The 18,117-nt window shown below is 37.1% G+C and overlaps 1 protein-coding gene across 2 annotated transcripts in view; it reads left to right on the top strand.

The window, feature by feature from the left end:
* LOC110959567 (serine/threonine-protein kinase Nek5) overlaps window positions 1–18,117 on the top strand; it is a 28,938-nt gene that overhangs the window by 9,589 nt on the left and 1,232 nt on the right. The window contains exons 8-23 of one of the 2 annotated variants that reach the window (XM_022206459.2): window positions 2,307–2,361; window positions 4,740–4,853; window positions 7,610–7,696; window positions 10,040–10,136; window positions 11,760–11,866; window positions 12,128–12,171; window positions 13,025–13,165; window positions 13,523–13,601; window positions 14,016–14,126; window positions 14,743–14,823; window positions 15,234–15,335; window positions 15,651–15,719; window positions 16,086–16,151; window positions 16,239–16,413; window positions 16,671–16,781; window positions 17,704–17,812. In XM_022206459.2, coding sequence (XP_022062151.2) covers window positions 2,307–2,361; window positions 4,740–4,853; window positions 7,610–7,696; window positions 10,040–10,136; window positions 11,760–11,866; window positions 12,128–12,171; window positions 13,025–13,165; window positions 13,523–13,601; window positions 14,016–14,126; window positions 14,743–14,823; window positions 15,234–15,335; window positions 15,651–15,719; window positions 16,086–16,151; window positions 16,239–16,413; window positions 16,671–16,781; window positions 17,704–17,812 — 1,548 coding nt within the window. Of the gene's footprint in view, window positions 1–2,306; window positions 2,362–4,739; window positions 4,854–7,609; window positions 7,697–10,039; window positions 10,137–11,759; window positions 11,867–12,127; window positions 12,172–13,024; window positions 13,166–13,522; window positions 13,602–14,015; window positions 14,127–14,742; window positions 14,824–15,233; window positions 15,336–15,650; window positions 15,720–16,085; window positions 16,152–16,238; window positions 16,414–16,670; window positions 16,782–17,703; window positions 17,813–18,117 lie in introns of those variants that run through there. The other variant, XM_022206460.2, reaches the window with a different exon arrangement.

Raw genomic sequence — 18,117 nt, 5'->3', positions numbered from 1 at the left:
AGAACATCTTACTTTATATTGAGATGCTGCTGGAGCACCACACAGCTTCACCATCTTATAAACTGACTAGTGGTTGTACGAGGGATGAGTCATCTATCATGAAGTTCTTACAGCAGAGGGATCTGAGAATAGACTTTACACGGGAAAAATGGTCGAGCTTTCTGGGAAATTGTGGATTATATGAACGGGAAGCAAAGGGGGAGTTTCAACACTCCGAGACTTCACAGAATGAGGCTAATTATGGATAACTTCTGCTGCAAATGTTAAACAGAGATAGGAACTTTCTACACTGTTTATGGGAATGTGCTCTAGAATGTGCTCATTTTGGATGAAAGCTGGAGAAGGTTTTAGTAGCTGGTATAGATCAGCGACCCCTCTGACCCCTGAACTGTGTCTCTGAGGGGATAAATCTCAAATGCCAGGTATCCCAGAGGGTGAATTTTTCTGTCATGATGGTTGGATTTATCACAGAATCATCCTGAGACAATAGAAAGCTGTTAACTGCTCTAGTTTGAGAGACTGGGCAAACACAATGGCTGGGACAGCATCTTATGAGTCCATACTCAACAGACTTAAAGGTAACGAGGATGATAGGACCACTCCTTTGGACTCACATAAAGACTGATGGAGGTCAGAATTGGTGAGAACTCCTTTAGACTTTGTTTTGTATTGGTTTACAACTGGTTTTTGAGCAGTTATTGGGATTGATTTTAAATTTGTTTTAAGCTGGTTTGAGACTTGTGTTGAACAGTTTTTGAAGTTTGCTCTTTTGGACTTGGTTTTTCACGTATTTTTTGACTTAGTTCTGAACTTATTTTAGAGCTTTTGGGTGAGTTGACTTGGCCTGGTTTTTGATAGCTAATGGACTGATTTTGGACTTAGTTTAGGCTGGTTTGTAGCTTGGTTTCGAACTGGTTGAAGACTGGTTTTGACATATTTTTGACTCAGTTCTAAACTTTTTGTCAAAGCTTTTGGATGAGTTCTGGACTTGATTTGGACCAGGTAATGGGCTTATTTTGGATTTAGTTTGTGTTCTGTTTGTAGCTTGGTTCTAAACTGATTTAAGACTGCTTTTGAGCAGATTGTTTTAGAGCTGATTTTGAAGGTTTTGAACTTGATTTAAATTGGTTTATAGCTTTGGTTTGAACTGGGTTATTACAGATTTTGGGCAGGTTTTAGATTTTGTTTTGAACTGGTTTAAGACTGGTGTTGAACAGTTTTGGAATTGGTTTTAGACTTCATTTTTGACATATTTTTGAGATCAGAATTGATGAAAACTCCTTTGACTGCGATATCGCTACATTCCAGCAGAATGGGTTTCAAACTTCTGAATAGTGGTTGTGTTTTCTTTTTTTTTTTTTGTTAAATGAAAAATCAATAAAAGTTAAACAGAAAAACAATCTTTCCTGGTGGTCAATCATGATATTACAGCTAAAAAAGTCCTCTGCATCCCCTAAAACATCTTCCACAGCTCGGATTGCCAACAAGGTGGATTACTACACTTTATATTCTGAGTTTTTAATCTATAAATGTGATGTAAATTGTGATGATTTGGTCCTCTGAGAGTCAGAATCAGTCATGCAGACGTAATAACAGGTTCCATAATCTCTGCATTCAGTCAGAAGGGTGTTTCACTTCGACCACAACTTGTACAAACAAACAGACACACACTTGCATACCAGCTGACAACAGCCTCACACATGCAGACGTTCTCCACCTCCTCTCTGCCTCAGCTGGATCATTGTTCTGCTCTGTTCTGCCGTCTTGTTTTGATCCAGCTGAAGTCAGAGTTGCTTCCTCTTTCCCACACTAACACAGGCGTGTTTGCACCACACAGGCCTTTATTAGAAGCACAAGCTACACCATTTACCTAAATCTAACTCAAACGTCTAAACTCTTCAGCATAAAAGGGACCAAAATGTCTTCAATTTCTGAAAACATTATCAGTTTCTCACAGAGATAGAAGCACAAGAGAACACACACCCACACACATAGTTGATTCTGAGCCAAGAAAGCCTAAAAAAAAAAAAACTTATTTTTTTAACTAGACTTTTTTTTTCTGCTCTCAGCATCGCAGCTTTTGTTCCTTCACATTTATGACTTATGCTCAGGGGGACGGCATAATGTTAAACTCCTGTTCCAACAAGAAAACGTGTCGAGTTATACAAGACGAGATTAGAGTGACGACTTCACAGATACACTCCCTGGGAAAACATTTGGTTCTGATGTCATGAAAACTGGGAAGTTAATGTGGTTTAATTAATGTCAGATTGCGTTTTAAACCCCGTGTGTTTGTGTTTCTGCAGGGATATCTGGTCTCTGGGCTGCGTCCTCTATGAACTCTGCACTCTGAGGCATCCAGTGAGCTGCACCACGCCCTGCACACCCAGCTAATGCTAATGCTAATGCTAATGCTAACGTAGCCACACACACTCACCAGATGTGGCAAAATGAGAAATTTACACAGAATTTCTCAGTTTAATCTAGATTTCATTCTCTTCACTTATCTGTTCACCTGTTTGGTCCAACATAGAGACGTTTATAGGGACATGTGAGGTGATATGATGCGTGTTTGGCATCACTGTTAATGAAATATTTGTCATAAATCATATAATAGATGAGAGATATTATTAATCATGCTGATGCGACTGCGAATATTCATCAAATTATTAATTCTTCTACTGATTCTGTATCACTTTTAAGGAACTCAAAGTGGCACTTTTACTGTCTAATCAAAAAACAATCAAAGTTTTCATAGTCTTTCTAAGAAAATGTGACATATGTTATATTATTTCCTGTTTTTTCAGGTTACAAACACTTTATCTATATTCCCTTGACATCGCAATGGACATATTTCAAAATACGCTCGTAATTTACAGCTAAATTGTCTGTAGTACTCATCTTTAAAACTGACGAATCGTTCCTCTGCATCAAAGTTTAATGCATTTCTATGTGTCCATGAGTGGTTTTTTTTAACCATTTCTTTCCCATTTTATTTAGAACAATAAGGTTAAAGTAGACAAATTTAGATTTTTTGTGGATTGATGATGGGAGACTTGTCCCCAAATTGTCAGAAACCATCTGAGCAGCTGTTCAGGATTTAAGTCTAAGGAAGCTCTGATTGATTATTAGTACTGTCAGTGGAAATACAAGTGACACAATTCTCAATTCCCTACAAATTTGCTTGTTTTAATAGAATAGAAAATCATATAATGCATAAGGAAAAGAGTTATTAACGTGATGTAAATGAGAAAATCCATCTAATGCTTCATTATTCTACTGATTCTGTCTGATTTTAAAGGGGCTCAAGGTGGAACTTTTACTATCTAATCAAAAAAACAACAAAGGTTTTCATAGTCTTTCTGGGAAATTGGGACACATACTGATAATTCATCACTTTATGAACAATTTTTCACTTATCTAATACAAAATTTCCTTTTTTTTCCAGGTTAATAAAAGACTTTCTCCAAATTCCCTTAAAAATGTAGTGCAGCAATGTGAAGGATATTCTTGGAAAAACTTAAATTATGAGATTTTTTGTGTTTATTTGCAGAATGTTTATGGGAATTTTTTACATTTTTAAACAGACTTCAGAGAAGATTAACATTTACCAGTTAACTTTTAAATGAAGCATTTCCTGCTATTAGTTAATGTGTAGAAAGTAAATCTAGTGTCTCACTTCATGAGATACATGTAAAAAAGACAATTACAACTTGTGTTATACGTTACATTGCACAAGTTGTTAATAATTATAAGGGAAATAGAGAAAATTCTGCAGTTATTAAATACTGACTTTCAACTAATAAAATCATATCAGCAATGAGGAAAAGTAGTCAATAAGCTGATGTGGATGAGAATAATCACCAATTTCTTTTTGTGTGTCAGCAAATCATTCCTCTGCAGCAACGTTTAATGCATTTACATGTATTCATAACTGTTTTTTAGCCATTTATTTCTTCTTAAAGGTGGAAAAATATTATTACAATTTTCACTTTTGATTCTTTGTTGACTGACAATATGAGAATTGTGTCATAAATTCTCAGTTTCCTAAAAAAGTTTCTGGTATTAAACTGCAAATTACAAGGACATTTCACCAAAGTGCTTCACAAGTTAATATTAATTATGGGGGAAATATAGAAAGTGGTGCAGTTATTTAGTACTGACATTAAACTAATAAAAACTAGGGAATCATATAATAGATAAGGAAAATACTGATGTGAATAACAGTATCCATCAAATTCATGTTGTTTGCTGAACCTTGTATGCATCCAGGAGTGCTTTCTAGCAATTTCTTTTCCACTTTAGGCAGAAAAACTGTTTTAAAATAGTCACCTTTTAATTCTTTGTGGATTAACAATGTGATAAATGTGTCAGAAATTCTCAGTTTCCTGAAAATTTACTGGTATTAAACTGTAAAATACAACTATATATCCGCCAAAGTCCTTCACAAGTGGGTATTAATTAAAAGGGAAATAGAGAAAGTGCTGCAATGATTAAACACTGACTTTGAACTAATAAAACTAGGAAACAATTTAACAGATAAGGAAAAACAGTTATTAAACTCACATAAATAACAACATCCAGCAAATCTTCATGTTTATTGAACCTTGTAGATTTCCAGAAGTGTTTTCCAACTCTTTCTTTCCCCCTTTAGGTGAAAAAACAGTACTAAAACAGTTTTATTTTGATTTTCTGTGGATTTACTGTGTGTGTTTATGTCTCCTTATCTTCACCTGCAGTTTGAGGGCAGCAGCCTTCGCCAGCTGGTCGGTAAAATATGCCGAGGCCGATACAACCCGGTGCCCAGCCGTTACTCCTACGACCTCCGTCTGCTGGTCACACAGCTCTTCAAGGTCGGCTTTCATTGGCTTTTTATTTAGGTATGAGATAAATAAACAGGTGTGCACAAAAAGCAGGAACGAACCTGGACTTTGGTAAGAAATGATTAGGAACTGTCAGGATTACGTTCAGGCTGGTGGCATCTGACTAAGATAGCATCTGTACAGGGAGGTTTCCTGGGAAGAGACAACAGGGCGGATCTAGATAATGCTGCAGAGATTATACGTCCATTTTTTCCTGGGAAAACTTCAGGATTTCACAGGAAGAAGCTAGAAATGCTAGCCTAGCCACGCTATACCCATGTTTCTGACGGCACAAGGGTCTAGGGAAGCTCGACAGGGAGGGAGGCGGGCTAAAAGGTTGTCTATCAAATCCCTCTGCAGCAATTGGGTAGGTATACAACCAATCAATGCAACGAATAGGCTGACGTGGTTCCGAGAGCACCGGCGGATTGTGGCTAAGTCCCATTAGCTTCCCAACCAGCGGAGCCGCGGAGCCAACTGGTATATTAAGGATTTGCCATATCCCGTCGGCATAAGTCCAAATACGTCTTTCTTCTCAATGAAACACTTCAGTGCCGTCCTTTGTTTATCTTTCAAGTTGAATTTTAGCTTCAAATCTTTAAGGGCTGTGGCCAAAGCCGAGTTGAAAGATAACTGTTTATTCTGCGCTGGTTGTTTCTGTCAGAATCGTCACGCCTCTGTCGTCATCTAGTTACGCCCACCTTCTGACTCTACACTTCATGGTGATTGGTCCGGCCAGTTTTAGGAGCATCCAGCCTCGAGCCTTATGGAGGGTAACTAGACCCACCCTGGCAGAGAATTAAATTTGTTGCCGTGGGTTGTCTAGCGCGGCTAGGCTATAGAAATGCTACACCTGCAGATAAAGACCCAATGAATAAGAATCAGTGGAGGAAACAACATTTACATAATGAAAGTTACTGAAGCTTCAATATTTGCTTTATTCTTGTGCTTCACTACAGTTCAGAGAAAATGGTGTACTTTATGCTTATAATACAGATAGATAATCACTGTACAGTTTAAGATTTTACCTTAAACTATACGATTAGCTTATGAAATGCAGCTATTTTTAAAAATGAAGCTGACAGTACCAACACACACGCACATCGATGATGCTTTAAGTTCATAAAGCTGATTGTACTACTGTAGTTTAACCACCTAAAAGAACTAAACACATGAAATAGACAAGAACAATAGTTACTAGGAAGACAATTGTCCTATTTTCTACTGATTCTGTGTGATTTTGAAGCGACTCAATGTGGTATTTTTACCATCTAATTAACAAACAACAAGAGTTTTTAGGTTAGAAAGGCTCCTTAGAATTACATTGCAAAGGACATTCTTAGAAATATGTTCATAATTTCCAACTAATTTCGAGAAAATTAAGGCAAAATGTTTATTTGCTAAATGTTTATGGGAATTTTTAAACAGACTTCAGAGAATTTTCGCATCTACCACTTAACCTTTAAATGGACGGTTTGCTGCTGTTTTTACTACTTAAAAGTACTAAACACTGAGCATTACAACCAACACAGAGACAGAACATATTCTTTCATGATTTTATCTGTTGTCTTAAGTTGCTGCTTTGCTTGAATTTTAAAACAAATCATCTAAATGTTTCTCAGTTTGAACTACAAACATTTATTGAGTCAGTTGGAAAGCTGTGTAACAGTTTTCAGTAGTTGTGAAGCTCGCTGGCAGCAAACAGAGATCTGACAACAGGTGTGGTCCAGTTTGTTCTTTCTAGCTGGGACTCTGGCTGGAGGATTTTGGATTAACTGTAAGAGGAAAGTGTGAAAGTCAGAATGTCTGTTTGAGCAGCTGTTGGGGATATCAGTGTGAGCTCAGGAAGGCTGGCTTTAAATGATGCTGCAGCAGGCACACCGTCAATTATTACCACTGTTAGTAGAAATACAAGTACACAGGTCTCAGTTTCCCTAAAAACTAAATAAAAATATGGTAAAACATCTAAAATACAAGCATATTTCCACCAAAGTCCTACAAAAGTTGGTACAAATTGTGACGGAAAGTGCTGCACTTGTACTGACTTTAAACTTTTAATAAACACTACAAAATCATATAATAAGTAAGAAAAACATCATTATTAAGCTGCTGTGAATAAGAATACCCATCAAATTCTTCTTGTTTGTCATACCAAAGGTGTTTTTTAGCCATTTCTTTCTCCCTTTAAGGGTGAAAAATAGTATTAAAGTCGTCGCCTTTTAATTTTAAATGGATTAATGATTTGAGAGTTGTATCAAAAATGTATGACACATATAATAAAGAAAGAAAAATAGTTATTCGGCAGATACTTTTCCTATTTTCTTCTGATTCTGTGCGATTTTGAAGTGACTCAATGTGGCGTTTTTACCATCTAGTCAACTAGCAGCAAGAATTTTCCTTGTCTTTTTAGGAAAATCTAAAATTTTCACTTATGTAATGCATAATTTCCTATTTTTGAAGGGGTTAAAAACAGTTCATTAGAATTAATGTGTCATTGAGAAGGACATTCTTTGATATATATGCTTGTATTTTTCTGCTAAATTCTGCCAAATTATCAGAATTTTTTTTGTTGATTTGCAAGAGGTTCTCGAAAACATCGACCAATTAACCTTTAAAAGTACTTTACTGCTGATTTTAATGTTTATAATATAAACTCACAAGTTAAATGTAAACAATATTAATTACGATCCGCTCATTATTGTGCTTTTCAGAGTCACTAATAACTGGTCAAGCTGACTGTTTTTCAGGTGAACCCTCGGGATCGTCCCTCAGTCACCTCGGTCCTCCGACGTCCCTTCATGGAGAAACACATCAGCAAACACCTGGACTCTCAGGTAAAGAATCTGATTGGTTTGCTGACCTGTCCGTCAAACGGTCACCTCAGGAAAAGGATTTGCATCATGTTTGTGCTTCAAAAGAATTTTGGAGAAGAATTCTGGTTCAATTTTTGGTCTTTTGATAGAGCAGAAATGTGTGAATTTTCATTTTAAATGCTCAGGCTGCTGGAGAAGTGAATAAAAGTCCTGCAACACTGAAATTTATATTGTATTCTATTAATTTTTTAGGAATAATTAACCAGTATTTTAGTTTCTTTGAGACAGAAAGAGCAAACAACTTGTCTAGATGTTGATATTTCAGGATTTTAAGGAGCCATTTTGTTAAAATAATGATACTGAAAGAAGAAGATGCGACTTTACAGAATTATCAGGCATCAAATATTTTAATAATCTCCATCCATCCATCCTCTATATACCACTTTATCCTCACTAGGGTCATGGGGGGTGCTGGAGTCTTTCCCATCTGACTCGGGTGAAGGCAGGGGACACCCTGGACAGGTCACCAGTCTGTCACAGGGCTACATATACAGACAGACAATCACTCTCACATTCACACCTACGGACAATTTAGAGTAAGCAATTAACCTCAGCATATTTTTGGACTGTGGGAGGAAGCCGGAGAACCCAGAGAAAACCCACGCATGCACAGGGAGAACATGCAAACTCCATGCAGAAAGATCCCAGGCCCACCCCGAGATTTGAACCGGGGATCTTCTTGCTGCAAGGCGAAAGTGCTAACCACTTACTCACTGTGCAGCCCTTAATAATATCCATATAGTTAAAAATATGTAAATATCAGAAAGATTTTCCATCAACTTAATCAATTGGACTGTATATGGACCTCATTCTGAATCTATTAAAAGGTTTCTATATTAATTTTAGAATATATTTTCCAAGACCAGTATATGGATGTTTTTTTCTAACATTGTTAGATATTAATACATTTTCATTAAAGTTATGTTTTGGTCTGATGCACCTTTCAAATCTTTTTTTTCTACAATTCAATAATGAATACTTCCAGATTTTTCAGGGCAAAAAAATCCAGATCAATAGACATTTAAATGAAATTACTTCTCTCTTCTAAAGGCATACCTTTATTGGAGAGACTTTTCTGTTTTCCTTTGAGCTTTTATTTTTTAACCATCTTTTGTTTCATGTAATAATATCCGTCCTGTTTTGACACTGAGGTCTTTCTGTGTGTGACTGCCTCACGCCTGATCATCTTCAGTTTGACTGATTCTAATTCAAAGTGTTGGTTATTGATTGAGTTGATCATGTGTACAATCTGGACTCAAGGCAACATTCATTTTTGAGTTAAAAAGTCTTAAAGATGGTGAAGTCATGTTGATTTGTGCAGGGCATGGTGATGGCAGTATCATGCTGTGGATCAGCGTTTAAAGAGCCATACCTTGAGAAATAATGTAGCTGGAGTCCTGAGATTTTACAAGTTTATTTATATATAAAAATAGTCTTCAGTGGTACAGTCCTGCTTTGAAGGAATAATACAAACCAGTTCTCCTATTTTCTACTGATTCTGTGTGATTTTGAAGCAACTCAGTGTGTCACTTTTACCATCTAGTCAACTAGCAACAAGAATTTTCTTTGTCGTTTAGGAAAATCTAAAATTTTCACTTATGTAATGCATAATTTCCTTTTTTTTTGGTTAAAACAGTTCATTAGAATTAATGTGTTATTGAGAAGGACATTCTTTGAAACATGCTTGTATTTTTCTGCTAAATTCTGCCAAATTTTCAGAAATTTTTAGTTGCATGATGGTGCAGCTTTAAGAAGCCAATCAGATACTTTATGAGAACAAAAAGAGAAATTACAATCCTGTTTTTTGCATTTATGGCCAATATTTGAACATGCACTGATCCGGTAGTGTTCCAACTGGAACAGTTCTATAATATTAGTATAATATAATAATAATTTTGAAGTTATGGCTCTTCAATCATTGACGTACAGATTGGAACAAAGAAATGATGCAAAAACAACCTTCTTTGACAATTTTTAACTTAGAACTAATTTTACGTTTGATTTTACATACGTAAGAACAGAAAAAAAATCTGACAAATATGAAATGATTTCTAAGAAACAGTGGTGAATTGAGGTGGAATGACCCTGTGTTGGTTTTAAACACCATGCTGTGGATTTATGGATTTAGAAAAATGCTCCATAACTAAAGATTATTATTGCTGCTATTATTATTGTTGCTGCTGCTGCTATTATTATTGTTATTATTGCTATTGTCACTTTTATTACTGTTGTTGCTGATATTATTATTGTTATTATTATTATCATTGTTATTACTATTATATTGTTTTCTATGTGTGCATGCAGGTGATGCAGGAGGAGTTTAGCCACTCGGTGCTGCATGAAAACAGAGCAGCAGCTTCACAACCTGCTAAAGCAAGAACCAGAGCAGCAAACACACCAGGTAGCACCACGATTAACTTTTATTTACAGATTAACTCCATACGAAGATAAACTTTATTGATCCCTCACTGGAGAAACGTACATGTTACAGCAGCTACATACAGATGAGGCAGGAAAGAAGCAGGAAAAGAATCGCAAAAATTTACAAAAATGATGAAAACAAAAACTTAATAAAGACTAATTACAGAGTTTACATGTACAGGTGTGGCATGGTGGAGGAATTTTTCTTACATCCATACAAAATAACAGAGCTACGTTTCTGTTATTTGGTTTTGATTTGGAGCTAACTAGAGAACTGCTGCAGTTTAAACTTTATTATAACTCATTCTGTCCTCTGAGGCTTCAATAACATCTGGAAAACAGCTTTTGAAAGTCACTTTAAGAACGTTCTTCTCTCTTTATCACGGAACATAATCTGACAACATCGTCCAAACATCCTTTTTCTGTTGTTGTCAACTTTTAGTCTTGTAGGAGCATTATTTAAAACCATAAACACCCTGAAGACAGTCTTTGAGTGTTAGATCATCGTAGGAATATTCCCTCAACATTTCTAACAAAAAGGAACGCTCTGGTTTTAGCTTTGAGCCATAAATGACAAGTAACTGACTAGAGATCAGCTGTTTTGGGGTTATGATGTATTAGAGCGCTCAAATTATCAGGATTATTTGGAATTTCTGCAGTTTCTTAAAAATCTGTGACGTTTTCAGAGGTTATAAATAGTATTGACCATGGTATTTGAGCAAAAATGTAGAAAAACAACATGGAACTGCTTGAAATCATTCGTTTATGTCATTTCCAACCAGAAGAAACTCTGGTGGAATGAAAACTGACAAATAGTGAACTTACATCCCCAAATGTGATCAAACAGATGTGTTGTTTGTGGACTGTGGCGCCTTCTAGTGGTCATTTACTGACACCACATGCTGCTCATTCAACGTCCAACGGGCTGCAGGGATCATTTCACTCCTTACCCACCGGGATCGAGCTGAATCCTGATTGGGTGAAGTGTAATCACAAAACATCTTGGCTCACATTTAAGTTAACGACGCCTGCCTTCAATTACTGAGGGTGCGTCTGTTTTCACTTGCTGCTTTGTGATGGTTATCTAATGTTCATTCCTGCTTTGTGTTCACATGTTTTGGATGTAATTCATAGTTTTGAACTTTAACTTAAGTTTTTGTCCCATGAAGGGCGAGTTGTTATGCAGCAGTTACACAAGTGATCACAATAAAAAAATAAAAATAAAAATGGAAAACACTGTAAAAACACAATAAAAACATTAAAATACCACACAAAACATAAGATAGACAGCGGCTTTAGTGGCAGTCTAGGTCATTTAGTCAGCTGTAGTTCAGTGCAAATGGCCGCTTAGTCAGCAGCAGGAAAAACACACAGCATTAGCTCCTCCTCTTCTCAGCGTTTATGGCTCGGATGGAACAGAAAAACTAACACTAGAATCTGCTCAGGTCACGGAAAATCTGCCTGAACAGTAAAAATGCTCCAAAGATGCAAAAAAGCACATTTAATTCACATGTAAACAGTGGAAAAAAGGTGGACATGAGACTTTGGAGACATAAACAGACAATAAAATCCCATTTTTGTGGTTTTAACTTCTGTTTTCCAGGGAAGACAAAGAGGACCAGAGGGTCAGAGAGGCCTGGAAACAAGAAACTTCCCGCTAAACCCGACTGGAGAGTCCCGCTCAGAGTCTACACACCAGCTCAACACAAAGTAACACACTGCAGATTAAAACTGCAGATTTCCCCACTGTGGGATCAACGAAAGCCTCCCAGCTACAATGTTTGTGTTCTGAAAGCGTTCTGAGAAAGTTCTTGTGATGTCTTTAGTGCCAAGTTTTAAATCCCAAATTGTCCCAAAAATTCGAAATAACACCTCAACAGTGACGGAACCGAAAGCTCAGTCAGAACTGGACTCTGCTTTTTTTGTCTTGTATTTCTGATGCTCTAATTCTGCATTTGTTTGTGTTTGCAGCCTCCTCATCAAAAAGCATCACAGCCAGCTGCAAGGAGCCAAAGGCTAGTAAAAATCAGCTCAGACTGAGCTTCACATAAATAAAACTGTCTCTAGCAGAGACACATGATTTTTACAAATGCCTAATAACATGACCACAGTTAATGAATAAATTAAATAAAAGAATACACTTGCTCCATTAAATTCATAAGCATATATACTCATGAATGTATAGGTCACTGAAAAATTTCAGTTTTTATTTGTTCCACAGTGAATCTACTGAATTTTGCACTTCTTGCACTAAATTGTCTGGATGATTTTCAAAACTATTAATATTCTGATGCACATTTGAGGAACTCAGTTCAAATACAAATAAAAACAGGAGTCTAGAAGACAGTTTAATTCATTACAAAACAACTGGGAGAAAGACCCAGTTGGGGGTCGGAATATTTGGATCTCAAAATAAATATTTGGATACCACCGTAATGAGAGAATATTCATGTATTCGGGTCCAGCCCTACTGGAAACGGCTGATTTTTAATGGAATATCTCCATAGGGGTACTTTTAAACAGTAATGTACTCTTTTAAAAAAATAAAATAAACAAAAACATTTGGAAACAGCAAAATTTGCAGATTATTTTTATGTTTTCATCTGTCTGATCACATCATTTCTAAAATATAAAATCAAACAGTTGCTAAGTACTTGAGTAGTCTTTTCACCAAATACTTTTTTATGATGATTACTTTTTACTTCTACTTGAGTAATACTATTGTGAAGTAGCGTTCCTCTTACTTGAGTACAGCTCTACCCACCTCTGCATTTAAACTAGCTCTAGATGTGAATTCTCAGTGATTTTACACGTCGACTTTGACCTAAAGCTGCATCATACAAGTACAACATATACTCCTAATTACAGATTTAATGGTCAGCAGCCTGTCAGTCATTACCAGCACTACTACGCCCAACTGGACGCCTTCGAGAGGAGGAAGAAGGACGACGTTCTTCCTCCTCCTCCTCCTGAAGACCAAACTGCTCCTCCTGTGGAACCATATCAGCTGTGAGTAACCGCTCACCAAACGGCCACTGTTCAAAGCTAGCAGCTGTTTTAATTACAAATCTCGATTTATCAAGAAAAAAAATGCCCAAAAAAATGTACCAGAGCCCAAGGAGACATCTTCCATTGCTAATTTTGTCTGTCCAACAGTGTCTGTACTCCCTTCCATTAGTTTTAACTTTATTCTCATTATGCAAAGTACAAATACCAAGACGTGTTAGAGTTGGGAATCTTCTGTGGGAGCTAGTAATTTCTTTTCTAGCTAATGTTTTACTTGAAGCCCAGAAACTCTGCAGCTTTAACAACATAAACATTGTGTTTCTCCACACTCACCTGTGTGTGTCATTGTGTGTCTGTCAGTGTGGCTGCAGCTCGTAATGAATATCTGCAGAGGAGGCAGGAGGCCAACCAGTACAAGCTGAGAGCAGAGAAGCAGCTGGTAGGACGAAGCTCAGCAAACTTCTGATTGAACATTTCTGTCACTTTTGCTCATTCACATAAATCCACACTGAGGGGCAGCAGTGGAGGAAGTTTTTAACATGTTTACTTCAGTAAAAATCATAAAGCTGTTAATTTATCGGTGTTGTTTTAGTGTTGTGGTTTGACACCATAACAGTGCTTATGTTAAACCTAAACTTTTAAAAATAGTTTCAAAGAAAGGTCACTAATTGAAATATTTGAGGAGCTGGGAATATCAAATATGTGGTCATTTTGCAGGAAAAGTAACTCACATTCATCATTAAAATAGTTCTATCAGTCAAGCATGAAATTACAGCAGGTAGTCTGGCTTTCAGCTGTCTTTTCTCCCTGTTTAGATGGTCTAACTTTCACCTTTTCTTTTCTAAATTGTCAGGGTTTGCGTCCATCAACAGCTGAGAGCAGCAGAAAGCCTGATGGGCATCAGGACCAAGGAATGGGTCAAACTGAACACCAGCAGAAGGAAAAGAGACAGGAGGGACAACAGGTGGGAAGATGAGATAAGATAAGATAAGATAAGATAATCTTTTGTTCGTCCCACAGTAGGGACATTTGCAGTGTTACAGTAGTAAAGGGGATGGAGCAAAAAACACATTAGTAAAAATATTAAAATAAACAAAAAATATACAGAAGTAATGCTGACATTTTCCAGCTCCCTCTACATGTAGAACATTGACATTATATATTGCATGGTGTTCAAATGTAGAAAAACACTGATATTGCACAGATTCTTTAATGTATACGAAGATTCTTATTATGCTACTATATGGAAGTTCATGAGCTATACCTTTTTCAGAACCTTTTGGCACCAAATGTAGGTACAATTGTATGAAATATTCCCCAAAAAAGTGTTTTGAGAAACAGTTAAAATGAAGATTTGTGCAGAATTAAAGATTTCACACGTTGGGAACATCTGTGAAAAATAAAAATATACAAGAAGCAAACATAACTACTGTCAATATCTTACAGAATCTTCTACATGTAGAACATTGAGATATTCTGGTTCCTCTGAATGTAAAAAATAAAGATATTTTCACAAGGGCTATTCAATATGCAGACCCTAACACAAAAATACATTTCAGAGTGTGTGCTTGTGTTTGCAGGAGTATCTGAGGCAGCTGGATGTGATCAGACAACAGTATCACCAGGAGATGAGACAGATGAAGCTGAGAGCTGAAGCAGAGGTACACAGACTTTATTATTATAACAGTATTAAAGTTTATTAGTATAGCACAGAACTGGCTCAATGTTGTCAGTATTTTTAAATGCTGAAAACTGAACTAGATAAGTTTTCTGATATTATATTTACAATGAAGGCCAGAATCAAAACATGTAACTAGTTTTTCAGGTTTCATATTTGCCAAATACTTAGCCAGTAACGGTTTATCATCTACATAATAATTAAATTTAACAGCTTGTCTGCACATGATGTGACTGAAACTGAACCCTGGTGGCCTCCACTGTATTCCATTTTGCCCCTTTGGCTTTGATTTCCAGAAACTGAAACACACTTCACCTCCTGTCAATATGGATAGTAATAGACACTCTTCATTAGTGTATCATGCTAATATGTTCTTATTGTGTCCTGTGTCAGGCTCAACCACAACACCAACATGGAACTTTTGTGGTGGAGAAACTCAGCGAGCCAGAGCCGTCTGCAGACAGTAAAGAGCAGCAGAAAGCAGCACCTGTACAGGTAAACACTGACCACAAATCAGTCCTAACACTCATAACGAAGTTTGTAATCCCTTCAAACATAAGCAAATGCAAATATACATGAGACGCTTGCACTCCAAAAACAATGAAGATGTTTGCAGGTTATCCACTACTTCACTACTAATACTGCAGCAATAAATACCTCTTAGCATTTGTGTCTCCGTCGTAGACTTGCATTGTTGGTGATAAACTATTAAAATTCAAACTACACAACAGCTACACCATGATATACATGCTCTGGGATGCAGTATTTATTCTACAGTGATGGTTCATAACTTTGGTTTTCCTCCTGCAGGATGTTGAAGCAGCTCTGAGGCAGATCACTGATCAGAGGAGGACACAGGAGAGGAAACACAAAGACAAGGTGAGATTATACCAGCATAAAGATCAAGCTTCAAGGCTGTAATCTGGTCATTTAAATTGTCTAAATACATTCAAACTATTTTAATAGTTAGGATTCCTCTGGATTCATCAGCAGCTTGACTTTTGAAGACAAAGCCAGTGTTTTGTGCTAAAACATCTGAAGCTTCCCCATGATGCTAAGCCTTTGATAATAGACTTTTTTTTTTTTTTTACAACTTTTCTGTTCTGTTGGGTCAAAATGAGTCTGTGTCCCTGCATATAGCACCTTAAGAAAAGAAACCTGTATCTGAAGAACAAACCAACAATAATATGATCATCAATGCTGATGACCTCCATCTTTTCCTTTTTGTTTTTGTCACTTCTGCAGAAAGGAATCATGTTTGAGATCCGGTTAGATGACGAAGAGATGAAAGAAAACACAGAGAAAGACGAGGTGAGAGGTGCAAGACATAAGGAAGAAGTTATCATTGTAGTCACTCTTCTTCTCTTTCTTTAACTCTGTCCCCGACTCTCCAAACAGGAAGTGGATCCTCTGAATCAAACTCTGAGCTTCCAGGAAGGGGAGGAGTTGAAGCTCAGGGATTGGCTGGAGGTGAGGAGGGGGTGGAGCCACAGGACGCCTCAGACTCTGCTGGACGCTCTCGCCAACATGGAGGTCAACTCCATCTACAACACAACAGTGGAGGCTGAAGAAGGTGAAAACAGATTCAAAACAGCTGAGCAGAAGTGCAAAATATACATAGGAAGTACATGTTTAAAATTTACTTTTCTCACTGTCAGATATCAGTAATTGGTGCTAAAATGCTTGTAATTTTAAGTTAAGTTTTAGAAAAATAGCTACAGCTTCCATTATAAAACAAGAAGAGCCATGAGGGTTAAAATCACTGATGAGAAGGTTAAGAAACTGGTTTGTTCAGCGCTGTACGTTGTCTTCGTCCTCACCTCCCCCCAGATCAGGAGGCCGCAGTTCGACGTCAGTGGGACGACGGTCCTCCAAACACTCTCCTGAACTTTCTGGCTCAGGCTGAACTCAAATCCTCAACTCTGGACTCAGCAACCGCAGGTCAGACATTACACACCTGACTGATCCACAGTGAGCCACAGACTGTGTATAGAACATAGTCAATAGAATGCATTTTCTCTAACAGCCAGCAGGGGGCGACTCCTCTGGTTGCAATAAGAAAAGGAAATGAACCTACTTCTCACTGGGTTTGCTACCTCAGTAAACATTTTCCTAATATGTCTATGGCCTTAACTGTATTGCAGGATTAATCTGGAAAACCCAAAGTTTTGTTCCATCATAAACTGTATTTAATTAAATTAAAGGAGGTGACTTTGGAAGAGTTTTTGTTTCTTTTCTTAATCTTAGAATTAGTTCCATCTTCCTTGACTTAGAGATTATATGAGAATACTCGCAGATATATGGCAATACTTGAAACTACGCTTGTGCCAGTATAATGTTAAATGCATGAATAAATACGCTAACAATTCATGTACTTTACTGTATAGATAATGAATGGATGGATGGATGGATGGATGGATGGATGGATGGATGGATGGATGGATGCACACATAGATGACATTTTCCACCACACTTATTTTGCACGATTTGTGTCTTTGGCCGTTTTACAAACAGACAGGGTTTGTGTAAGAACATGAATCCTTCATGGGGTTTGACTCCTTATTTCCAACTAATTTGGTTAAACCGCTCCACCACCTCGAGCTAGTTGCTACTGTATGGATGTGCTCGATGTCTTTGTCAAATTCAGCACCTTTTTCAAAAAAACAAGATGGCAACAGCCTTGTTTCAGACTGGAGGCTTTAAAGATGTAGTCCACAAACCAACAGGTGTCATCATGGTCCATCTTTACATACAGTCTGTGCAGTGAACACAGCTGCTGAGTTAACTTCTGTCACTACAAGCAGCCAGCATTAATAAACTGTTAAAGGTTGAATCTGCTGCCTCTGGATGTTTTTGTTCTCAGATTCAAAACCAGAACAGGACAGAACGGAGGAGGAAGAAGAGGATGAAGATGACTCAGATGTGGAGATGGATGAAGAGCGACTAGAACCGAGGTCAGACGACGACGACACGTAAGTTTCCTTCTGTTAGGTTCACTTTATTCTATAGCTTTCAGTTTCTTATGTAGTTGTCTTTTACTTTTGCACAGCTACACTGTGTTTCTATAGGACAGGAAATATATACGTTATATACTGTAGAGAACTGATAGTTGAAGATGTTTCACCTCTTTAAAAGGTGAAACGTCTTCAAGAACCTACAAGAGAAGTCCAGTTGATTTCTACTGAACCTCCTATCACTATTTTCCTTATTTTTCTTAAATGTAATATGTTTGAGCTACTGGACATTTTAAAATTTCCCAAGGTGATGAATAAAGTAT

This window comes from Acanthochromis polyacanthus, chromosome 14, assembly GCF_021347895.1.
Source record: "Acanthochromis polyacanthus isolate Apoly-LR-REF ecotype Palm Island chromosome 14, KAUST_Apoly_ChrSc, whole genome shotgun sequence".
Lineage (NCBI taxonomy): Eukaryota > Metazoa > Chordata > Actinopteri > Pomacentridae > Acanthochromis > Acanthochromis polyacanthus.
The sequence above is the reverse complement of the archived record's forward strand: the minus strand, read 5'-3'. Positions and strand labels throughout refer to the sequence as shown.